Source organism: Trachypithecus francoisi, unplaced genomic scaffold (genome assembly GCF_009764315.1).
Source record: "Trachypithecus francoisi isolate TF-2019V2 unplaced genomic scaffold, Tfra_2.0 Lachesis_group3, whole genome shotgun sequence".
Classification (NCBI taxonomy): domain Eukaryota; kingdom Metazoa; phylum Chordata; class Mammalia; order Primates; family Cercopithecidae; genus Trachypithecus; species Trachypithecus francoisi.
The window spans coordinates 149512713-149537963 of NW_022681468.1; the positions used below are offsets into that span (position 1 = coordinate 149512713).

The window sequence follows — 25251 nt, forward strand, 5'->3', positions numbered from 1 at the left end:
TGATGTGGCTGTGTGCTCCTGGTGGCTTTTATCTCTCATCTCATCTTGGATTTCGAGCTCCCTTATCTTTGGGCAAACTTACTGATGAATGGTGGCACCAATAGGCCAGGGAGGAGATGTGGGTCACTGCTAAGTTGGAAGGATATCAATAAGGTGCCTCTTGCTATAAATAATGGACATCACTCATTAGTGTGCCATCAAGCTTCATGGTATCCATGCTGCGTGCTCATATAGAATCTTACCAACCCCCAGTTTACGAATGAAACATGTTCGTGGAGCCTGCATGCATGCATCTGTCTGTCCCGGTGTAGGCTTTCATAAAGTTTGCATGTTTGTGTGTCCCCAGCCCATTACCAGTCAGTATCTGTTAAATGTTACCTCCTAAATAGCTCTCCAATCTGCCTGCTTCTTGCCATTGACAGCACTACCTCTCCTACTAGCTCTACTGCAATGGCCTTCTAGCTGACCTCCACCAGCCCTTTTGTGCCCTCTGATTGTCTTTCTGTGCAATAGCCATGGTGATTTTTGGATGTTTAAATCTGAATATGTCAACTTGCCCAAGCACCATTGCTTAAGACTCTTCAGTGACTGCCCAATGCCTTTAAGATGGAGACAAAATTCCTCAATGTGGCTTACAGGGCCCTGAGTGGGTATCTCAGCCCTTTCTCCTGCCTCACTTTTCCCTCTCTCCTCCTTCTGTTCCAGCGCCACTGACCCTTCAAATCACTAAATGAAATTGCAATTTTACATTTATTTGATTAGCTGATTATTGTTTATTTTCCCACTAGACTATAAGTTCCTTCCATGAAGGCAGGGAACTGTCTCTTTTGTTGTTTTTTGTTTGTTTTTTGTTTTGTTTGTTCTATGTTGCTGTTGTTTGTTTGTTTGTTTTGAGACGGAGTTTCGCTCTTGTTGCCCAGGCTGAAGTGCAAAGGTGCGATCTCGGCTCACTGCAACCTCTGTCTCCTGGGTTCAAGCAATTCTCTTGCCTCAGCCTCCCAAGTAGCTGGGATTACAGGCACCCACCACCACGTCTTGCTAAATTTTGTATTTTTAGTAGAGATGAGGTTTCACCATGTTGGCCAGGCTGGTCTCAAACTCCTGACCTCAGGTGATCCACCTGCCTCAGCCTCCCAAAGTGCTGGGATTACAGGTGTGAGCCACCGTGCCTGGTTTTGTTTTGTTTTTGTAGAGACAAGGTCTCATTATGTTGACCAGGCTGGCCTTGAACTCCTGGCTTCAACCAATCTTCTCGCCTCAGCCTCCCAAAGTGCTGGGATTACAGGTGTGACCCACTGTGCCCATCCTGTGTCTCTTTTGAATAACCAATCTCCAGTACTGAGCATAATGTTTGACCTACCAGGGGAGCTCATAAAATCTTTGTTAACTGAGTGAGTAAATAAATGAACAAACCACAGTGACTCTTCTCATCTAGTTTCTTTTCCTGAAAGGGCTCTCAAACCCTTCAGAAGACAGGGAACAGAAGAGGCAGGGAACTATCATAATAATGCCTCCTGGCCACAGAGTATTAAAGTGACAGCTGAGTCGACAAGATGCATCCTAGAGGCCCCCTCCTCCTGCTCAGGAAGAGAGCCACCTTGATGAAAGCCCAGGCATTGGCCACCAGAGCCTCGCCAGGAGGGCAGGGAGAGGGGGGAGGTAAATAAAGGACAGGAATGAATGTCTACTGACAGGGACTCTGTTTTGGATGCCATGCTAAATGTTTACAGGCATCATCTCATTTTACCTTCCCCACAAGCCCAATCTGCAGATGTGAAAACAGACTATGAAACTTGGCCAAGGATTATGAAAGCAATGCAGGGCAAAGCTGAGTTGAACTCAGATTGTCAGCCTTCCTCCAAAGCCAGGGCTTTTCCTGGCTGCCATCTTAGCTTCCAACACCTCAAACACCTCCCTCACCTTCTTAAGGGAGGGCCTAAAATTTCATCATTAAACTGTCATCCGTTCGCCTTTTTCCTTTTTTGAGACAGGGTCTTGCTCTGTCGCCCATGCTTAAGTGCAGTATTGCCATCGTAGCTCACTGTAGCCTCAAACTCCTGGGCTGAAGTGATTTTCCCACCTTCCAAGCAACTAGGATGACAGTTGTGCACCACTATATCTGAGTAATCTTACTGTTCATCTTTTACTTTTTTTTTTTTTTTGAGACGGCGTCTTGCTCTGTCACCCAGGCTGGAGTGCAGTGGCACGATCTTGGCTCATTGCAACCTCCGCCTCCCAGGCCCAAGCGATTCTCCTGCGTCAGCCTCCTGTATAGCTGGGGCTACAGACATGTGCCACCACACCTGGCTAATTTTTGTTTTTTCAGTAGAGACAGGGTTTCCCCATGTTGGCCTGGCTGATCTCTAACTCCTGATCTCAAATCATCTGTCCGCCTCAGCCTCCCAAAGTGCTGGGATTATAGGCATGAGCCACTGTGCCTGGCCCATTGTTTACATTTTTTTAATGGAGACAAGATCTCAGTATGTTGCTCGGGCTGGTCTTGAACTACTGGCCTCAAGCAATCTTCCCGCCTGGGCCTCCCAAAGCAGCTAATTTTTTGTATTTTTTTTTTTTTTTTTTTTGTAGAGACGGAATTTCACCATGTTGCTCAGGCTGGTCCTGAACTCCTGAGCTCAAGCAATCCACCCGCCTCAGCCTCCCAAAGTGCTGGGATTACAGGCGTGAAGCACCGTGCCTGGCCCCATTTTAAAAAAATTACAGGCTGGGCACAGTGGCTCACTCCTGTAATCCCAGCACTTTGGGAGGCCGAGACAGATGGATCATGAGGTCAGGCATTTGAGACCAGCCTGAGCAACACAGTGAAACCCCATCTCTACTAAAAATACAAAAAATTATCCGGGCATGGTGGCAGGCGGCTGTAATCCTAGCTACTTGGGAGGCTGAGGCAGGAGACTTGCTTGAACCTGGGAGGCAGAGGTTGCTGTGAGCCAAGATTGCGCCATTGCCCTCCAACCTGGGTGATGGTGCGAGACTCCGTCTCAAAAAAAAAAAAAAAAAAAAAAGTTCTTCTGTCACTTTTTTAAAAAGTTTAGCAATTTTCTTTTCTTTTTTTTTTTTTTTTTTTGAGACGGAGTCTCGCTCTGTCGCCCAGACTGGAGTGCAGTGGCCGGATCTCAGCTCACTGCAAGCTCCGCCTCCCGGGTTTATGCCATTCTCCTGCCTCAGCCTCCTGAGTAGCTGGGACTACAGGCGCCCGCCACCTCGCCCGGCTAAGCAATTTTCATTACAAAAGACTAAACAAAAATACCCTGCCTTAGAATACGAGTATGTATGCTTGGAAGTATTAGTCCCTGACACCTGTGTATAAGTTAGGTCTGCAGGTTTCCTCTGTGTCAGGAAATACATGAATCGGGGAGGGTCACGTGGTCATAAACATGGCTTCCTAAGCAGTTGCCTCAGGCGAGCGGGCATGGTACACTAGGCTTGATAAATTTGCCTTTACAAGCAGGTAAACTGCCTTTAAAGGCCAGGCTGATAACAGTTTACATTCGGACACACCCAGACACTGGGGGCACTGGTCCCGTGGGAGCCACGGATAACTGACCTCCAACTCCATCCACCAGCTGGGACTCTGCCCCCAGGAGTGCTACGCTCTGAGCAAGAATCCCTGCCAGCCAGGGACCCTGCTTCTGCGGAATCTGACCACAGCTTCTCAGAGCCCAGAGTGGATCTAGCCCCAAGAAGGTGGGATACAGAGGGATCTCAGGTGAGAACGACTCAGGTCTCGTTCCAGAACTGGCCATAGAGCAGCAATTGGAGCCCTGTACGCTTCAGGACCCCAGGGCCCCTTCCTCCTCGCTGGGCATGGCAGCCTCTTGACCTTTGCTCATCTGCAGTTTATGCCACTTTGGGCCCGAGAAGCTGCAGAAAGGGAGGCTGGGGATGGCTCTGGAGTGCCACTTACTGGCTGGCAGTGAGGAGCCAGGAGACTGGCATTCCCAGCACCAAAGTCCTATTGATCTTTGCCCTTGCCCCTCCCTGGGAGCCTTGGCCCTCCTCCTGCCTTTATTTCTTCTCTGCTGGCCTTTCCTGTTCTCTGTCTCCTCACTACCCTCCGTGGCCCTGCTCTGAACTGGCGGTTTTTTCCAGCTCCTTGCCTAGGCCAATCCTTCCATGCTGTCTTCAAGCCCTGCTTCCTGCACATCTCCCAGGCCAGATGGGGAGAACCCATGTAAGAAGGTCCACTGGGCTTCTGGGAGGAGGAGGACATCATCCACAGACTCAGAGTCCAAGTCCCACCCGGACTCCTCCAAGATACCCAGGTCCCGGAGACCCAGCCGCCTGACAGTGAAGTATGACAGGGGCCAGCTCCAGCGCTGGCTGGAGATGGAGCAATGGGTGGATGCTCAGGTTCAGGAACTCTTCCAGGTGAGTAGCACAGGGGAGAGTGGGAAGAGATAGGGGGCCTGGGGCCCGCCCAGGGGACTGAGACCTTCACAGGAGCTGAAGGGCTGATGTGAGGTGCTTCCGTGAAGAGAAAGCTTTTGTAACTGATGAAAGGAAGAAGCAACGGTTTGAAATCCAGAAGTCTGCCTCCCTCTAGGCTTGGCTGTGCCTCTAATGCTCTTTGTGATCTGGGAAAGGTCTTTTAACATCCCTAATCTATAAAATAGGGCTGTTAGTGCCTGTTATGTCTCCTTTATAGGACTTTCCGAGGCTCAAATGAGATAATAGAAGGGAAAATGCTTGGTCACGCTATTTTTCAAAATTTTATATCTTGATTTACTCCCATCCTCAATGCACATACATGTCCAGAGCTACATTTTCTTTTCTTTTTCTTTCTTTCTTTTTGTTTGTTTGTTTGTTTTTGAGACAAAGTCTCACTCTTTTGCACAGGCTGGAATGCAGTAGTGCAATCTCAGCTCACTGCAACCACTGCCTGCTGGCTTCAAGCCATCCTCTGACTTCAGCCTCCTGAGTAGCTGGGACTTCAGGTGTGCACCACCACGCTTGGCAAATTTTTTTGTATTTTTTTTTGTAGAGATGGCTTTTCGCCGTGTTGCCCAGGCTGGTCTTGAACTCCTGGGCTCAAACAATCTGCCTGCCTCAGACTCTCAAAGTGCTGGGATTAGAGGCGTGCACCACCATGCCCAGCCTAGAGCTACGTTTTCCAATTCTGTAGCCATCAGCCATGTGTAGCTGTTTAACTTTAAATGAATTATTATTATTTTTTTTTTTTGAGATGGAGTCTCGCTCTGTCGCCCAGGCTGGAGTGCAGTGGTGCAATCTCGGCTCACTGCAAGCTCTACCTCCCAGGTTCACACCATTCTCCTGCCTCAGCCTCCCCAGCAGCTGGGACTACAGGCGCACGCCACCACACCCAGCTAATTTTTGTATTTTCAGTAGAGACGGGGTTTCACCGTGTTAGCCAGGATAGTCTGGATCTCCTGACCCTGTGATCCACCCGCCTCGGCCTCCCAAAGTGCTGGGATTACAGGCGGGAGCCACCGCGCCCGGCCAACTTTAAATGAATTGTAATTAAATAAAATTATTCAGTTCCCCAGTCACATGGGCCACATTTCTTTTTTCTTTTTCTTTTTTTTAAGACAGAGTCTTACTCTGTCACCCAGCCTGGAGTGCAATGGCGCGATCTCAGCTCACTGCAACCTCCGCCTCCCAGGTTCAAGCAATTCTCCTGCCTCAGCCTCCTAAGTAGCTGGGATGACAGGCATGTGCCACCATGCCCGACTAATTTTGTATTTTTAGTAGAGATGGGGTTTCTCCATGTTGGTCAGACTGGTCCCAAACTCCTGACCTCAGGTGATCTGCCCACCTCGGCCTCCCAGTGCTGGGATTACAGGCGTGAGCCACCATGCCCTGCCAACATGGGCCACATTTCAAGTGTTAAATAGCCCCATGTGGCTAGTGACTACTATGTTGTCGGCCCAAATATAGAACATTTTCGTTATTTCAGAATGGACAGTGCGGGACTAGAATGTTAAGAGTAACCAAAGTTGAGTGTCAATACCAGGACCTAAGCAATCTTTAACCCTGGCTCTGACTAACACTCTTCAACCCCACTCTGGGAAAAGGACAGGTCTTGGTCCCTGGTCACTGGAAATGGCACTTTCTTACTTATATACCTTCAAACCTGGATTCTAGAGAGGTGACAACTGCTGCTCCAGTGATAAGAATAACATTCGGAACACTTAACTATGTGCTAGGCGCAATGCCAGGCACTGACATGCATTCTTTCATTTAATCCTCCCCACAACTCCATTAAGCAGGTACTGTTTTTCTTTTCTTTTTCTTTTTTTTAGAGATGAGGTCTTGCTATGTTGCCCAGGTTGGTCTTGAACTCCTGGGCTCAAACGATCCTCCAATCTTGGCATCTCAAAGTGCTGGGATTATAGATGCGAGCCACCATGCCTGGCCAGCAGGTACTGTTTTACAGCTGAGGGAATGGAGGTTTACAGATGTTGAGTAACTTGCCCAAGGTCACACAGCTAGGAAGCCATGGGATCAGGTGTGAAGCCTGGCCACTTATTTGAGCAGCCAGTTGTTCTCCACATTTGAAATACTTAAGAAAAAAAAAACAGATGCCCTGGCTCCTCCTCAACTGAATTTAAATCTACTACAGTGGAGTCCAGATACTGGGCGTTTTTTATAAGCTCCACAGTTGGTTCTAATGTGTGGCTGGGCTGAGAACCATAGGCCAAGCTAGCCAGGAGTTCAAAATATGTGGTCCTTGTTTCTCCTTCTTGTTGACTCGGATCCTATCTTTTTGGGGCAGCAGGGCCGTATAATTCCTGTGGGTAAGGGTTCTCAGCAGTCCTAGGGTGGCAGGTGGTCAAGAATGATTGATGTGACCTAGTCTATCTCGAAACTAACTGGGTCATGTGTCCGTTTGGTTAAGGTGTTGACCATGTCCCTTGCAGCATCCCAAGCATCTACCTCCCAAGCCCACTCACTGAGGGTGGGGAGACCCTATGGAGCTGGGAGGCAAACTGTCTTGGCCTGTGTCTCCTCTGACCTTGCAGGACACATCCACTGCCCCTCACTAATTCCAGCACTCTCCATTGGATCAGTTTCAGTTTCAGAGTGTTTATTGTGCACTTGCATAAAGTCTCAAATTTCTGACACTCCAGGGCAAATCCTTCCAGGCATCAAAGAAAGACAGTAGCTAAAGAACCTTCTTTTGCAAGATGAAAGTGGAGGGCTGGAGGCTGTACAGTAATAAGCCTGTAACACAGAAAACAAGACATGTGGGAGGACCACTCCCAGGCAATGACGGGAATAAAATGCCTGGCCTGTGATTGCCATGGCAATTGTCCAAAGGTGCCAGGTGGCAGTTTCTTTCCCAATCCCTGCTCTTTTCAGCAGGAAGCAGTTAAGCAGCTGGGGAAGCCCCGGGTGGTTGATCATCTTGCGCAGAGGTCAAGATAGCACAGTCTCCAGCCTGACTCTACTCCATTCCAGTTTTATGAAGAGTACCTGCCCACCCACCAGGGCTCTACCCCAGACACCCACCTTAGACAGCCGCAGTGGGAAAGCATCTAAAGATGCAACACAACCCTTTATTTGTTTAGTATCTTGGGACCAACCTTCCTTTGTTGGAGGGCTCTACCTCTTCTCCCTGGATGTGCAGCCTGGTGTGGGTGTTTGGAGGAACCAAGTCTGGGAATGCAGACTTGGGGTCCTAGAGCTCCTGTTGTCCGGAGGTAGAGCGTGGATTTGCCTTCTAAACAGGGACTTAAACATGCATGAGTTTCTCCTATTTTATGGAGACTCTTGCCCAACATGCACCCCTTTAGTTACCATCCCCTCTATTTCTTTTCTTTTCTGGACAGGGTTTCACTCTTGTTGCCCAGACTGGAGTGCAATGGCACAATCTTGGCTCACTGCAACCTCTGCCTCCCAGGTTCAAGAGATTCTCCTGCCTCAGCTTTTCAAGTAGCTGGGATTACAGGCGCCCACTACCACACTTAGCTAATTTTTTTGTATTTTTAATAGAGACGGGGGTTTCACCATGTTGGCCAGGATGGTCTCGAACTACTGACTTGAGGTGATCCACCAGCCTCAGCCTCCCAAAGTGCTGGGATTACAGGCGTGAACCACTACACCTAGCCTACTATACCCTATTTCTTGTCACCTTAGAGCCAAACTCCTTAAAGGACTTGTCCACACTCACAGCCTTATTTACTTTTTCCCTGCCTGTCGTCAGTCAATCCACTGGAATCTGCCTTCTGCTTCTACCACTCTATTGAGAGCTCTGGCCAAGGTCACCAGTCACTGCCTTGGGGGTAAATCTAATGTTCACATTAGCAAGGGACACTGTTGACCATCCCAGAGTTTTGAAACATTCCTTTCCTGTAGCTTCCTTTTTGATATAGTAACATTTTAAGTAATAATTCTATTAAACTTTTGACTTAAAAAAAGTATTGTCTGGCCCGGCGCGGTGGCTCATGCCTGTAATCCCATCACTTTGGGAGGCCGAGATGGGCAGATCACGAGGTCAGGAGATTGAGACTATCCTGGCTAACATGATGAAATCCCGTCTCTACTAAAAATACAAAAAAATTAGCTAGGCATGGTGGCGGGCACCTGTAGTCCCAGCTACTTGGGAGGCTGAGGCAGGAGAATGGCGTGAACCTGGGAGGTGGAGCTTGCAGTGAGCCACGATCATGCCACTGCACTCTAACCTGGGTGACAGAATGAGACTTCATCTCAAAAAAAAAAATAAAGTATTGTCAGCTGGGTGCAGTGATTCATGCCTATAATCCCAGCACTTCGGGAGGCTGAGGTGGGAAAGTTGCTTGAGCACAGGAGTTCGAGATTAGCATAGGTAATATGGTGAAACCCTGTCCAAAAAAAATACAAAAATTTAGCAGCGTGTGATGGTGTGTGCCTGTGGTCCCAACCACTTGGGAGGCTGAGGTGGGAGCATTGCTTGAGCCTGGGAGGTCAAGGCTTCAGTGAGTCATGATCGTGCCACTGCACTCCAGCCTGGGCGACAAAGCAAGACCCCGTCTCAAGAAAAAAAAAAAAAAGTATTGTCAATGAATGTGTGAAACAAACATTTGTGTTTAACTTGATTGCCTCTATAAAAAAAGGAAAAAAAGTTGTTGGTTCATCTGAGCCTTATTTCATTGCTGGTCTCCCTGGTGGAGAGGTCAGGAGTAAGGGCCCTGGATATGGAGAGGAGGTAAGAAAGGGGTTTGAATCAGGCAGCAGCCTCCAGCAAACCACCCTATGTGAGATAGAGTCACATATCTCCCACTTGTTCATCTCAGCAGGGGTTGTTTTATATACGTGCTTATGTTCTGAGAGTTCAAAAATTATTTGAGGGCAAGGGTATTTGGACTGTGATGTCAGCCCACATTCTCAACACCAGATTGCAGTGGTAGCCTTTTTTTTTTTTTTTTAATAGAGATGGAGTGTCGCTATGTTGTCCAGGCCCCTCTTTAACCCCTGGGCTCAAGCAATCCTTCCACCTTGGACTCCCAAAGTGCTGGGATTACAGGGGCGAGCCACTGCGCCCCGCCTGCAGTGGCAGTCTTGTACTCAGTAAGACACATACCTTATATTAAATATGTAGTCATGCCCTGCTTAACCACAGGGATGCATTCTGTGAACTGCTACATTGTTAAGCAATTTCATCATTGTGCAAACCTCATAGAGTGTACCTACACAAACCTAGATGGGATAGCCTACCACACATGTAGGCTATACGGTATAGCTATTGTTCCTTGGCTACAAACCTGTACAGCAGGTTACTGTACTGAATACTGTAGGCAGCTGTAATATAATGCTAAGTATTTATATATCGAAACATAGAAAAGGTAGAGTAAAAATATGGTAGAAAAGATTTTAAATGGCACGACTGTATAGGGCACTTACTATGAATGGAGCTTGCAGGACTGGAAGTTGTTCTGGGTGAGTGAGTGAGTGAGTGAATGGTGAGTGAATGTGAAGGCCTAGGACATTACTGTAGATTTTATAACCACTGTACACTTAGGCTGCACTAAAGTCTTTATTTTCCTGCTGAGTACAGTGACTCATAACTGTAATTCCAGAACTTGAGAGGCCAAGGCAGGAGGATTGCTTGAGCCCAGGAGTTCAAGACCAGCCTGGGCAACGTAGTGGGACCCCACTCTACAAAAAAAAAATTTTTTTTTTTTGAGACAGAGTCTCGCTTTGTTGCCTAGGCTGGAGTGCAGTGGCGTGATCTCGGCTCATTGCAAGCTCTGCCTCCCGGGTTCACACCATTCTCCTGCCTCAGCCTCCCAAGTAGCTGGGACTACAGGCGCCCGCCACCACACCTGGCTAATTTTTTGTATTTTTAGTAGAGACAGGGTTTCACCGTGTTAGCTAGGATGGTCTCGATCTCCTGACCTCGTGATCTGCCCGCCTCGGCCTCCCAAAGTGCTGGAATTACAGGTGTGAGCCACCACGCCCCGCCAAAAAAATTTTTTTAAATTAGCCAGGGGCCAGTCGCAGTGGCTCACGCCTGTAATCCCAGCACTTTGGGAGGCCAAAGTGGATGGATCTCCTGAGGTCAGGAGTTAGAGACCAGCCTGGCCAACATGATGAAACCCTGTCTCTACTAAAAATACAAAATTAGCCAATCATGGTGGTGGCCACCTGCAATCCCAGCTACTCGGGATGCTGAGGCAGGAGAATCACTTGAACCCAGGAGGCGGAGGTTGCAATAAGCCGATATTGCACCATTGCACTCCAGCCTGGGTGACAAGAGCAAAACTCTGTAAAAAAAAAAAAAAAAAAAAAAAAAAGCTGGATGTGGTGGTGTGCACCTGTAGTCCCAACTACTTGAGAGGCTGAGGTAGGTGGATTGCTTGAGCCCGGGAGGTTGAGGCTGCAGTGAGCCATGACTGTGCCACTGCACTGCAGTGAGTGACAGAATGAGACCCTATCTCGAAAACAAAAACAAAAAAACCCCACAAAACAACAACAACAACAAAATGTCTTTTTAAGTTTTATAAAACTGTTCCTGAGGCCAGGCATGGTGACTCACGCCTGTAATCCCAGCACTTTGGGAGGCCAAGGCAGGCAGATCACCTGAGGTTGGGAGTTCGAGACCAGCCTGACCAACATGGCAAAACCCCATCTCTACTAAAAAAATACAAAAATTAGGAGGGCGTGGTGGCGGGCACCTGTAATCCCAGCTTCTTGGGAGGCTGAGGCAGGAGAATCACTTGAACCCGGGAGGCGGAGGTTGCAGTGAGCTGAGATGGTGCCATTGCACTCCAGCCTGGGCAACAAGAGCGAAACTCCATCTCAAAACAAAAAACAAAAAAAAACAAAACTGGTCTTGAACTCCTGACCTCAAGCGATCCTCCTGCCTTGGACTTTCAAAGTGTTGGGATTACAGGCATGAACCACCATAACCAGCTGCTACACTAAATTTATAAAAATATTTTTCTTTCTTTCTTTTTTCTTTTTTTTTTTTTGAGACAAGATCTCACTATGTTTCCCAGGCTGGTCTCGAATTTCTGGGCTCGAGCAATCTGCCTGCCTTGGCCTCCCAAAGTGCTGGGATTACAGGCATGAGCCACTGTGCCCAGCCTATGAATTTTTTTGTCTTTCTTCAGTAATAAGCTAACTTCAGATTACTGTAACTTTTTTACTTTATAAACTTTAGATTAAAAAAAAAAAATAGAGATGGGGTCTTGCCATGTTACCCAGGCTGGTCTCTAACTCCTGGACTCAAGCAATCCTCCCACCTCAGCCTTCCAAAGTGTTGGGATTACAGGTGTGAGCTACCACACCTGGCCCTGAACTTTTTAATTTTTTAAATTTTTGACTCTTTTGTAATAACACTTAGTTTAAAACACAATCACATTTTACAGTTGTACAGAAATATTTTCTTTCTTTATATCCTTATTCTACAAGCTTTTTTTTTGTTTAGACAGGGTCTCATTTTGTTACCCAGGCTGGAGTGCAGTGCACGAATATGGCTCACTGCAGCCTCGACCTCCGGGGTTCAAGAGATTCTCCTACCTCAGCCTCCCAAATAGCTGGGACTACAGGCCCATACCACCATGCCTGGCTACTTTTTGTATTTTTTGTAGAGATGGGGTTTCACCATGTTGAGCAGGCGGAGCTTTGTACAAATTTTTTAAATTTGAAATTATTTTTCTTACCTTTTGAACTTTTTTTTTTTTTTTTTACCGAATACATAAGCACACACATTAGCCTAAATAGGGTCAGGATCATCAATATCACTATCTTCCACCTCCACTTCTTGTGCCACTGGAAGGTCTTTTTTTTTTTTTTTTTTTTCAGTTGCAAGATTTAATAGAGTGAAGACAGAGCTCCCATATAAAGGGAGAGGACCCAAAGAGGGTAGCCGTTGCGGGCTCAGATGCCTGGGTTTATATCCTGATCATTGTCCCTCCCACTGTGCTCTCAGGCAATAGATGATTGGCTATTTCTTTACCTCGTGTTTTTGCCTAATTAGCAATTTAGTGAGCTCTCTTTACTATCTGGTCGGGTGTGAGCTAAGTTGCAAGCCCCGTGTTTAAAGGTGGAAGCGGTCACTTTCCCAGCTAGGCTTAGGGATTCTTAGTCGGCCTAGGAAATCCAGCTAGTCCTGTCTCGTAGTCTCCCCTCTCAACAGGAAAACCCAAGTGCTGTTGGGGAGATTGGCCGACGACCGCTCTGACTGCTTCCTGCTGAATTGGGGTGTAGTAGGGGTTGTGCAGTTGAGATTTCCTTGAGAGGGGTGCCTTTGATGTCATTAACATTGGAGCACAGGCTGGCAGGCCGGTCCAGGGGTCCATGGTAGATTTTAGTCATGGACTGCATCTGGGGCTCCATTTGAAGAACCATTTGTAGCTTTACAGCTTTGATTCTGGAAGAGACAAACTTAACAAGGAGGTTAAAGATACAGGGTTCAAAGAGGAGTAACACTATTATAGCTGCTAGAGGTCCTAAGAAGGGGAGAATCCAGGGCATCCATTGGCTGAGGAGGCCCCAGGGTCTGTTGTTTTGAAGCTCCTCTGCTCTATGTTGTATTCGATCTCGAATTTCTTTAACTTTTTCGGTGACGATTCTGGATTGATTAACGTAATAACAGCATTCTTCCCCTAAAATAAACAGGTTCCCCTCTTTCGGTGGTTAGCAAGTCTAAAGCTCTTTGGTTTTGAAGGACTACAACTGCTAGGGAGTTAAGTTGATCTTGCAAGGTGACCAGGGAGTCGGCGACCCATTCCATGTCACCATTTAGTTCTTGAGATAGTTCGTAACAGAACTAAGTAGAGGTTGTGATACCGCCAATGCCAATACCTAGTCCGCCTAGCACTCCTGCTCCAATAGCAAAAGGAAGAATGGGTACTCTTTTGTTGCGGGGCTTAGGTAAGACATGATTGTATAAATCTTGTTCAGTGTAGATGGTCATAGCGGGCACTAAGAATGACAGGAAGCACATAGATTCTGAAGAGCCATTCAAACAATGATAGGCTGAGGTACCACAGACAAAAAATATTCCTGAGGGTAGGCAGACTATTCGTGTGGGAGGAGTTACCCACCTGATGCATTGGGGGCTGGCTGTGTCTATAGTATTGCTACATTTTACACAGCTGAGGTCTGAGGTATGGGTTATTTCCAGATTGGAAACAAGAGGTCCTACTAAAACGGAAGTGGAGTTTATTTCTGTGCTGAAGTTGTTCCATTGTTCAGGTACAGGGATTGAAACGTATGGCCTGAAGTGCAGGGGGAGGCACAGCCAACAGTTAGTAGGGTTTTGGGCCAAGACCTCATGGAGCCCAGTGAGGGTGGTATTAAATAGACTTGCCAGATGAGTATGGGTACAGAGGGTTTCATGTAGTTTTGAGAACTCTAGTCCTCTGTAGGGGGTAGGGGTGCTATGTACCTGGGTCAGTTGGGAGATTGCTTCCTTTACGTGTTTTTCTCTTGTCTGATCTTGAACTCCATCCCCATCAGACATACCGGTATGGGTGAAGTAAGTCCAACAGACAGACCACTGGAAAGTCTTTAGGGGCAATAACAGGCATGCAGCTGTCATCTCCAAGATAACAGTGCCTTCTTCTGGAATACCTCCTGAGGAATCTGCCTGAGACTGTTTTACAGTTACTTTTTTGTTTGTTTAACGAGTAGAAGGAGAACACCCTAAAATAATGATTAAAAGTATAGTACAGTAAATACATAAACTAATATCATTGTTATTTATTATCATTATATGTATTCTGTACTGTGTGTAATTGTATGTGCTATACATTTATACAACTGCAGTACAGTAGGTTTGTTTATACCAGCATCACAAATATGTAATTAATGCCTTGCACTATGACCTTATGACGGCTACAATGTCACAAGGCAATAGGAAATTTTCAGCTCCATTATAATCTCCGTTTTTTTTTTTTTGTTTGTTTGTTTGTTTTTTAGACAAAGTCTCGCTCTGTCACCCAGGCTGGAGTGCAGTGATGTGATCTCAGTTCACTGCAACCTCCGCCTCCCAGGTTCAAGCGATTCTCCTGCCTCAGCCTCCTGAGTAGCTGGGATTACAGGGACGCGTCACCATGCTAGGCTTATTTTTGTATTTTTAGTAGAGACGGAGTTTCCTCATGTTGCCAGGCTGGTCTCGAACTCCTGACCTCAGGTGATCCGCCTGCCTTGGCCTCCCAAAGTGCTGGGATTACAGGCATGAGCCTCTGCTCCCGGACTCTATTATTATTATTATTATTTGAGATAGGTTCTGGCCCTGTGACCCACGCTGAAGTGCAGTGGCTTGATCTTGGCTCATTGCAACCTCCACCTCCTGGGATCAAGCCAGCCTCCCACCTCAGCCTTCCAAGTAGCCGGGAGCACAGGTGCATGCCACCACACCCGGGTAATTTTTTCATTTTGTGTAGAGACGGGGTTTTACCACGTTTCCCTGGCTGGTCTCAAACTCCTGAGCTCAAGTGATCCACCCGCCTTGGCCTCCAAAAATGTTGGGATTACAGGCATGAGCCACTTAGCCTGGCCCCATTATAACGTTATGGGATTACCATTGTATATGTGGTCAGTTATCGACTGAAACATCGTTATGTAGCACATGACTATACATATATTGAATATCAAAAGTGATATAATGATGGTTTTGGGGGCAAGACTGATACTTTTTTATTTTTTATTATTATTTAATTTATATATGTGTGTGTGTGTGTGTGTGTGTGTGTGTGTGTGTGTAGAGACAAGGTCTCCCTATGTTGCCCGGACTGGTCTTGAACTCCTGGATTTAAGCAATCCTCCCACCTCAGCCTCCCAAAGTGCTGGGATTACAGGTATAAGCCACTGCACCTGACCAAGACTGATGCCTTTTTAAAGGCAAAGTTCTAATCATTAGAGTGTTTTTTGTTTGTTGGTTTGTTTTTGGGACAGAGTCTCACTTTATCACCCAGGCTGGAGTGCAGTGGCACGATCTCGGCTCACCACAACCTCCGCCTCCCAGGTTTGAGTGATTCTCCTGCCTCAGCCTCCCCAGTAGCTGGGGTTACAGGCAGGCACCACCACACCTGGCTAATTGTTGTATTTTTAGTAGAGACGGGGTTTCGCCATGGTTGCCAGTCTGGTCTCAAACCCCTAACCTCAGGTGATCCGCCCACCTCGGCCTCCCAAAGTGCTGGGATTACAGGCATGAGCCACTACACCTGGCCTAGAGTGTATCTTTATTATAATGCTCACCCACACCCTCTGAGATTCCAGTTATAGATGTTAGACCACTTGATATCCATAGGTCATCAAAGTTCTTTACTATTCTGTCCTCCCCCCTACCCTGCCCACCCAGGTTTTTGTTTTTGTTTTTGTTTTTTTTTCTTTGAGACGGAGTCTCGCTCTGTTGCCCAGGCTGGAGTGCAGTGGCTGCATCTCAGCTCACTGCACGCTCCGCCTCCCAGGTTTACGCCATTCTCCTGCCTCAGCCTCCCGAGTAGCTGGGACTACAGGCGCCCGCCACCTCACCCGGCTAGTTTTTTTTTTTGTATTTTTTAGTAGAGACGGGGTTTCACCATGTTAGCCAGGATGGTCTCGATCTACTGACCTCGTGATCTGCCCGTCTCGGTCTCCCAAAGTGCTGGGATTACAGGCTTGAGCCACCGCGCCCGGCTCCCAGGTTTTTTTTTAACCTGTGCTTCCTTTTGGCTCATTTCATTTGCTATATCTTCAACTGACCTTTTTTTTTTTCACACAGTGTTAAACATGCTGTTAATTCTATCCAGTAAAGTTTACATTTAAAATATGCAGTTTTTCTTCTCTAGGTGCTCCGTTTGTTTTTTTTGTTTGTTTGTTTGTTTGTTTTGAGACAGACTTTCACTCTGTCACTGAGGCTGGAGTGCAAAAGGCGCGATCTCAGCTCACTGCAACCTCTGCCTCCCTGGTTCAAGCAATTCTCCTGCCTTAGCCTCCTGAGTAGCTGGGATTACAGGCATGGACACCATGTCCGGCTAATTTTTGTATTTTTAGTAGAAATGGGGTTTCACCATGTTAGCCAGGCTGATCTTGAACCCCTGACTTCAGGTGATCCCCACCTTGGCCTCCCAAAGTGCTAGAATTACAGGTGTGAGCCACGGCACCCGGCCTGGCTCTTTTTTCTTAATTTTTTTTTTTAAATGGAGAAGAGTTCTTGCTATGTTGCTCAGGCTGGTCTCAAACTCCTGGCCTCAAGCACTCTCCTGTCTTAGCCCCCACCAATGTGCTGAAATTAATGCATGAGCCACTGTGCCCAGCTGGTTCTTTTATTTATTTATTTATTTATATTTTTATTGTATTTTGAGACAGAGTCTTGCTCTGTCACCCAGGCTGGAGGGCAGTGGCATGATCTTGGCTCACTGCAACCTCCACCTCCCAGGTTCAAGCCGTTCTGCTGCCTCAGCTTCCCGAGTAACTGGGATTACAGGTGCATGCTACAACACCTGGCTAAATTTTTATATTTTTAGTAGAGACGGGATTTCACCATGTTGGCCAGGCTGGTCTCAAATTCTCAAACTCCTGACCTCAAGTGAGCCACCCATCTCAGCCTCCCAAAGTGCTGCGATTATAGGCGTGAGTCACTGCACCTGGCCTGATTCTTTCTTTTATCTTCCGTATCTCTCATTACTGTGTTCATGTTTTCCATGTCTGCTAATTCTATCATTTATGTCATTTCTGGGTCTGCTTTTTAAGTTTTTTAATCCAGGCCACACCTGTAATCCCAACACTTTGGGAGGCTGAGGTGGGTGGATTACCTGAGGTCAGAAGTTAGAGACCAGCCTGGCCAACATGGTAAAACCCCATCTCTACTAAAAATACAAAAACTAGCCAGGCATGGTGGCACGCACCTATAATCCCAGCTACTTGGGAGGCTGAGGCAGGAGAATTGCTTGAACCTGGGAGGCAGAGGTTACAGTAAGCTGAGATCGTGCCACTGCACTCCAGCCTGGGCGACAGAGCGAGACTACATCTCAAAAAAAAAAGTTTTAAATCCAGAGTGAGAGGGAGAGCAGCAACATCGTTAAGGGGCAGAAGGAGCTTGGTCTGCTTTTATTGACTAATTTCCCTCTTGGTCATAGGTCACATTTTCCTGCTTCTTAGCACAACTATTAATTTTTTATTAGAAACTGGACATTGCACATTTTATGTTGAGTGACTGAATTTTTAGTTTGGCTTTGTTCTAGTAGGTGGTTAAGTTACTTATGGTTCAGCTTGATCTGTCTGAGCTTGCTTTTAAGCTTTGCTAGGGTTAGTCTAGAGTAACCTTTAATCTGGAGAGTAATTTAACCCTCTAGTAATGCCTGACCTTTGTTATTATTATTATTATTATTATCATTATTTTTTGAGACAGAATCTTGTTCTGTTGCCCATGCTGGAGTGCAGTGATGTAATCAGGGCTCCCTGTAACCTCAGCCTCCCAGGCTCAAGTGATCCTCTTGCCTTAGCCTCCCTCAGATCTGGGACTACAGGAGCATGCCACCACACCTGGATAATTTTTAAACTTTTTTTGTAGAGACGGGGTCTCACTGTGCTGCCCAGGCTGGTCTCAAACTCCTGAGCTCAAGTGATCCTCCCGTGTCCGCCTTCTGAAGTGCTAGGATTATAGGCAGGAGCCACCATGCCCAGTGAGCACCACCCTTTTGAGGTCTGTACTGAACTCCTGCATGATCAAGAACAACTGTCCACTCTGGTTGGAACTCAGCTTTGTCTCCAAGTCCTGTGTGGGGTCTGGGAACTGTTTCCCTCTGTGCCTTCAGTGCCTCATAGTATCTGGTCTTGTGAAAATTTTACTGTATGAATATACATCTTAAGAGTTCAACACGGTGGCTCAAGCCTGTAATCCCAGCACTTTGGGAGGCCGAGACGGGCGGATCACGAGGTCAGGAGATCAAGACCATCCTGGCTAACACGGTGAAACCCTGCCTCTACTAAAAAATACAAAAAACTAGCCGGGCGAGGTGGCGAGCGCCTGTAGTCCCAGCTACTCAGGAGGCTGAGGCAGGAGAATGGCGTAAACCCGGGAGGCGGAGCTTGCAGTGAGCTGAGATCCGGCCACTGCACTCCAGCCTGGGCGACAGAGCACGACTCCGTCTTAAAAAAAAAAAAAAAAAAAAAAAGAGTTCAACAAAGATTCAAGAGAACCTTTACGCAGATTGCTGGAGGTCTCTTTCTGCATACCTCCTTCCTTCCCAGAACTTTGTCCAGTAACTTCCAGCCATCTCACCCCTGTTAAACTCTGATCTGTCATATCAATTTAGCAAGACCACTGTGCTCTATTTGGGATCTCTCTGCTCTGTGATTTGAAAGTTGCCTCCAGGAAGAAATCTGGGGCAATGGGAGTTTACCTCTTTTGTGTCCTTCGTCTCTGGGATTACAGCCCTGAGTTACCTGTCATCCAATGTTTGAAAATATTGTTCATATATTTTGTCTAGTTTTCTAGTGACTCAAATTGTGAGAATAAACTTCATCGTGATCAGAAGCATAAATATCTGATTAACTCAGCCTTCAGGTCTCAGAGGAGAGCTCATTGCCTAGGAAGCCTTCCTGAACCCCAGCCTTGGTTAAGCTCCCCTCCCATGTGCTGCCGTAGTATCTCATCAGGGTACCTATCACCCTGTATTGTTTTTTGTCTTGTTTTGGTTTTTTGTTTTGTTTTGTTTTGTTTTGAGACAGAGCCTCTATTGCCCAGGCTGGAGTGCAGTGGAGCGACCTTGGCTCACTGCAATCTCAGCCTCCCGACTTCAAGCGATTCTCCAGCCTCAGCCTCTCGAGTAGCTGGGATTAAAAGTGCCCGCCACCACGCCCAGCTAATTTTTTTGTATTTTTAGTAGAGAGGGGGTTTCACCATATTGTCAAGGCTGGTTTCGAATTCCTGACCTCAAGTGATCTGCCCGCCTCAGCCTCCCAAAATGCTAGGATTACAGGCGTGAGCCACTGCGCCTGGGCTCACCCTGTATGGTAACTACCGTTTCACTTGTCTGTATCCCTCAATAAACTATAGGCTTTTCAAGGCCAGGGTCCTCCTCTCTGTCTCGCTGTATGCCCCAGCACTCATCATGATGCTTAGTACACAGGATGCACTCAATAACAAGGCAGAGGCCAGGCCTGGCCCTGTCTCTACAAAGAAATACAAAAATTTGCCAGGTGTGGTGGAGCATGCCAGTAGTCACAGCTACTCAGGAGGCTGAATCAGGAGGTTTTCTTGAGCCCAAGGAGCTTGAGGCTGCAGTGAGCTATGATCGCACCAATACACTCCAGCCTGGGTGACAGAGTGACACCGTGACACCTCAAATCAAAAAAAATGAATAAAAATAAATAAATAAATGCTGAGTAAGATGACCTAGATGTCAAGGAAGCAAAGGGGAAAATCTAGATCTTAAGGTGAAAGGGCTAACTTAGGCATTATTTATTTTTAAAAAGGTATGGAAGGACCAGAATTGTTAAAGTGGTTATCCCCTGGCAATGGGAGCAGTGAGAAGGTAGGTGAGGTTTCTTTTTCTTTTTCTTTGATTTATTTTTTTCTTCTCTCTTTTTTCTTCTTCTTCTTTTTTTATACAAGCAACTTTATTGAAGTATAATTGACATAACATTAAATTTGCACTTTTTTTTTTTTTTTTGAGATGGAGTCTCCCTCTGTCACCCAGGCTGGAGTGCAATGGAGTGATCTCAGCTCACTGCAACCTCCACCTCCCAAGTTCAAGCAATTCTCCTGCCTTAGTCTCCCGAGTAGCTGGGACTACAGGCACCCGCCGCCACCACGTCCGGCTAATTTTTTGTATTTTTAGTAGAGATGGGGTTTCACCATGTTAGCCAGGATGGTCTCAATCTCCCGACCTCGTGATCCATTCACTTCTGCCTCCCAAAGTGCTGGGATTACAGGCGTGAGCCACTGCACCCCGCCTATATAATTTAATTACTTATAATGTCTATTTTTATTATGTCTCCTTGACTGCCACCACCTCTTTGAGGCAGCATCTTTGTTTTACTCACTGAAGTTCCCAAGTTCACAATGCCAGGTAAATAATAGGCACTGGGTACATATGCTGAATAAATTCCAAAGGATTTAATCAAATGCAAAGGGTGAAATTCTCTGTCAGGTGTGGTGGCTCACACCTGTAATCCCAGCACTTTGGGAGGTTGAGGCGGGCAGATCACTTGAGGTCAGGAGTTCAAGACCAGCCTGCTCAACATGGTGAAACCCCGTCTCGACTACAAATACAAAAATTAGCCATCCTGGTGGCAGACGCCTGTAATCCCAGCTATTCGGGAGGCTGAGGCAGGAGAATCGCTTGAACCCGGGAGGTGGAGGTTGCAGTGAGCCGAGATGGAGCCACTGCACTCCAGCCTGGGTGACAGAGCAAGACTCCATCTCAAAAAAAAAAAAAAAAGAGAAAGTCCCCTTCATCTGTAAAATGGGTAAATGAAAAGATAACAGAAAGAATGTCCTTATTGAAGCAGTAAAATATGAATTTTATGATATTTGAGTTCACGTCCCTTTTTTAATAGACCTATCTTTTAGAGCAGTTTTAGGTTCACAGACAAATTGAGCATAAAGCACAGATATTTCCCATATCTCCCTGCCTCACATATGTATAGCTTCCCCCACTATCCTTCACCCAGCAGCAAGGTTATACATTATTTGTTACAATCAATGAATTTACATTGACACATCATTATCGACCAAAGTCCATGGTTTAAATTAGGCTTCACTCTTGGTGTATATTCTATGGTTTTGGACAACTGTGCATGACATGTATCCACCGTTATAGTGTCACACAGAAGAGTTTCACTGTGCTAAGAATCCCCTGTGCTCTACTTGTCCCTCCTCCCTCTTTCCCCTGTGGCAATCACTGATCTTTTTACTATTGCCATACTTTGACTTTTTCCAGCAGGTCTTATTGTTGGGATCATAGAGTATTTAGGTTGGCTTCTTCATTTTTTTTTTTTTTTTTTTAGAGACAGTGTCTCTCACTTTTTTGCCCAGGCTAGACTCTTTGGGACTATACAGGTGCATGCTACTGTGACTGGCTTCAAACTGGCTTATTTAACTGTCATATGCATTTTAGGTTCCTCCGTGACTTTTCATGGCTTGATAGCTCATTTCATTTTTGCACTGAATAATATTCCATTCTCTGGACATACCAGTTGGTTTATCCATTCACCTACTGAAGACTATCTTAGTTGCTTCCACGTTTGGCAAGTATGAATAAAGCTGTTATAGATCATCTGTGTGCAGGTTTTATTATTTATTTATTTATTTATTTATTTATTTTTGTGAGACAGAGTCTTGCTCTGTCGCCCAGGCTGGAGTGCAGTGGTGCGATCTTGGTTCACTGCAAGCTCCGTGTCCCAGCTTCACGCCATTCTCCTGCCTCAGCCTCCCAGGTAGCTGGGACTACATGTGCCTGCCACCACACCCAGCTAATTTATTGTATTTTTAGTAGAGACAGGGTTTCACAGGATTTTAGCCAGGATGGTCTCGATCTCCTGACCTCGTGATCCACCCGCCTCGGCCTCCCAAAGTGCTGGGATCACAGGAGTGAGCCACTGCACCCGGTCATCTATGTGCAGGTTTTTGTGTGAATGTGTTTTCATCTCATTCGGGTAAATACCAAGGGAGTGAATTAATGGATAGCATGGTAAGAGTGTGTTTAGGGCTGGGCATGGTGGCTCATGCCTGGGATTACAGTGCTTTGGGAGGCAGAGGCGGGAGGATCACTTGAGACCAGGAGTTTGAGAACAGCCTGGACAACATATTGAGACTTCTGTCTCTACGAAAAATAAAAAATTAGCTGGGTGGGGTGGTGTACACCTGTGGTCCCAGCTACTTGGGAGGCTGAGGTGGGAGGATCCCTTGAGCTTGCAAGGTCAAGGCTGCAATAAGCCTTGATCACACCACTGCACTCCAGCCTAGATGACAGAGCAATACTTTGTCTCAAAAAAAAAAAGTACTTTTGTGAGAAACCACCAAACTGTCTTCCAAAGTAGCCGTACCATTTTGCATTCCCACCAGCAGTGAATGACATGAATGAATGAATGTTTTAATTTGCAATTCCCTAATGACATATGATGTTGAGCATCTTTTTATACACTCACTTTCCATCTATATATCTTCTTTAGTGGGATGTCTGTTCTTATCTTTTGTCCATTTTTTAATTGCGTTGTTCATCTTCTTCTTGTAATTTAATTTAATTTTTTTGGAGACAGTCTTGCTCTGTCACCCAGGCTGGAGTGCAGTGGTGCGCTCCACTCTCTGCAACCTCTGCCTCCCGGGTTCAATCAATTCTCCTGCCTCAGCTCCTGGAGTAGCTGGGATTATGGGTGTGCGCAACCACACCCAGCTAATTTTTGTATATTCAGTAGAGACGGGGTTTCACCATGTTGGCCAGGCTGGTCTCGAACTCCTGACCTCAAATGATACACCCGCCTTGGCCTCCCAAAGTGCTGAGATTACAGGCATGAGCCACCATAGCCAGTTTTTGTTTTGTTTTGAGACAGAGTCTCGCCCAGGCAGGCTGGAGTACAGTGGCACGATCTCCACTCACTGCAACCTCCACCTCCTGGTTGAAGCCATTCTCCAGCCTCAGCCTCTCAAACAGCTGGGATTACAGGCATGTGCCACCAGGCCTAGCTACTTTTTGCATTTTTAGTAGAGACAGGGTTTCACCAAGTTGGCCAGGCTGGTCTCGAACTCCTGACCTCAAATAATCCACCCACCTCAGTCTCCCAAAGTGCTGGGATTACAGGTGTGAGTCACCGTGCCCGGTCAGTAATTCTTTGTATTTTTTGGGTAATAGTCCCTTATCAGATGTCTTTAATTTTAATTTTTAAATTATTTTTATTTTTATAATTTTTGCGATGAAGTCTCCCTCTGTCACCCAGGATGGAGTATAGTGGCACAGTCTCAGCTCACTGCAACCTCTGCCTCCCAGGTTCCGGGTTCAAGTGATTCTCCCGCCTCAGCCTCCCAAGTAGCTGGGATTACAGGCATCTACCACCATGCCTGGTTAATTTTTGTATTTTTAGTAGAGATGGGGTTTCACCATGTTGGCCAGGCTGGTCTTGAACTCTTGACCTCAGGTGATCTGCCTGCCTCGGCCTCCCGAAGTGCTGAGATTACAGGTGTGAGCCTTCGCACCCAGCCAAAATATAGTACATGTTTAGTAAATTACTGTTGAATGGAAAACTGAATGGGTGTTATGAGTGAGTCTAACCATGGGAAAATGGAGAGAGGTGGGTTGAGTCCCTGACAGTAACCTTCATTCCAGCACCAGCTGGTCAGGCCCCTCTGAGACCCATGTGATTTCCAAATAGGATCAAGCAACCCCTTCTGAGCCTGAGATTGACCTGGAGGCTCTCATGGATCTATCCACAGAGGAGCAGAAGACTCAGCTGGAGGTAGGATGGGGGCTAGAAGCTGGCCCTGGGTCAGAGGGAACCCAGACTCCCAGGTTCTGCCTCCTTTGGTGGAGTGGAAAGAACCAACCCAGAGGGGAGAATTCTTGGGAGATTGGTGGGGACTTGTGGGAAAGTGCTGTGACTTGGGGCCCTCTCTGTGTTCTCCCCTATCTAGGCCATTCTTGGGAACTGCCCTCGCCCCACAGAGGTAAGGGATGTTCTGCTGGTCTGGGGTAAGAGGAGGCCCAATGTGGGAGGCAGCTAATGAAGAGGAGTATTTGAAGGGAAGGCTTGACTGTGGGTCTTCTCCTTCTCTGGGGAGTTAGGGGTAGGGGAAGATTAGGGAAGACAGGGTAAGGGGTGAATTGTGACCCCAAGCCTTGGTCTCACTCCTGTTTCTCCCTCAGGCTTTTATCTCTGAGCTGCTCAGTCAACTCAAGAAACTCCGGAGACTCAGCCGGCCTCAGAAATAAGCCTGAAAGACCATCTTTAGCAGCCTCAGCACTGCCAGGCCTGCCCTGAAACTCCAGATCCTGGCTAAGAGGGAAATAGCTCCTTGGGACACAAACCAGAAATGTGAACAAGGAGGGACATTTGTATACTCCTACTGTCTGTGCAGTCACAACTAGTTTCTGTCAGCTGGGCTCTCTGGGAGAAAGCTGGCTGTTGTCTAATGCCTTCCTTGGCAGCCAAGTGGATAAAACCTTTAGGAGCCCCAGCTCAATGGAGTGTGGAACATGTCTGTGCTGAGGGACAGGGGAGGGAGAGGATGAAGTGATACACAGGAAGGCCACAACCTAAGTCACTAGGCTGTGCCCACACAACCCTCCCTCCCTCCATCCATCCATCCATCCATCCATCCAAAGGACTCGAGAATTCAAAGACGAGGGTCACAGCTCCACTTCAGAGAGATCACAATCTAGCAAGGCCAAGGGGCCAAGCAGACATTATCTGCGTAAGGTACACAGCCTCCTGGCTTAATCAACAAGAGGGACGCCAATGGCAAACCCTAGTTTCAAATCCTAGAGAGGAAGTAACAGAAAAACCTAGCTGGATCCGAGAGCCTCAGAAAAGGCTCCTCCAACCACAAATGATGTAGGAGGTAGACCTCAGCCCGAGGGCTCCTTAGTGAGTTGGTTCCAGCCAGGGGCAGGAAGAGAAATAGCAGAGGTGTGTAAAGGGTACATGCCGAGAGGTCAGGGGTCCGGTTAGGGCGCATGATTGGAAGAGAGATACTGAGACTGAATGGCAGGCAGGTTGGTACAGGAGCCCTAGGAGGTGGGGTCCTTTGCCAGTATGGCAGGAAGCAGGGTGTGTGTGCATTGTTCCAGCATGCATTGTGTGAGTAGTGGAGAGGCTGAAAAATCCAAGATGGTGGGGCCTGGTGGCTAAGTGGGGCTG

The 25251-nt window shown here is 46.9% G+C and overlaps 1 protein-coding gene across 2 annotated transcripts; it reads left to right on the top strand.

Annotated features, from left to right (window-relative positions):
• Window positions 1-3235: 3235 nt before the first annotated feature.
• Window positions 3236-25203, top strand: PPP1R14D (protein phosphatase 1 regulatory inhibitor subunit 14D). 2 transcript variants are annotated; one of them, XM_033190531.1, is made up of 5 exons: window positions 3236-3727; window positions 4123-4389; window positions 23767-23850; window positions 24026-24058; window positions 24258-24568. In XM_033190531.1, exons 2-5 carry the CDS (start codon window positions 4135-4137, stop codon window positions 24321-24323), a joined length of 438 nt encoding a protein of 145 aa, XP_033046422.1. In that variant the 5' UTR covers window positions 3236-3727; window positions 4123-4134; the 3' UTR covers window positions 24324-24568. The 2 variants fall into 2 exon arrangements, with proteins under 2 accessions (XP_033046422.1, XP_033046423.1); XM_033190532.1 differs by lacking the exon at window positions 3236-3727 and adding an exon at window positions 22656-22773 and having other exon boundaries at window positions 3738-4393; window positions 24258-25203.
• The last annotated feature ends 48 nt before the right edge of the window (window positions 25204-25251 follow it).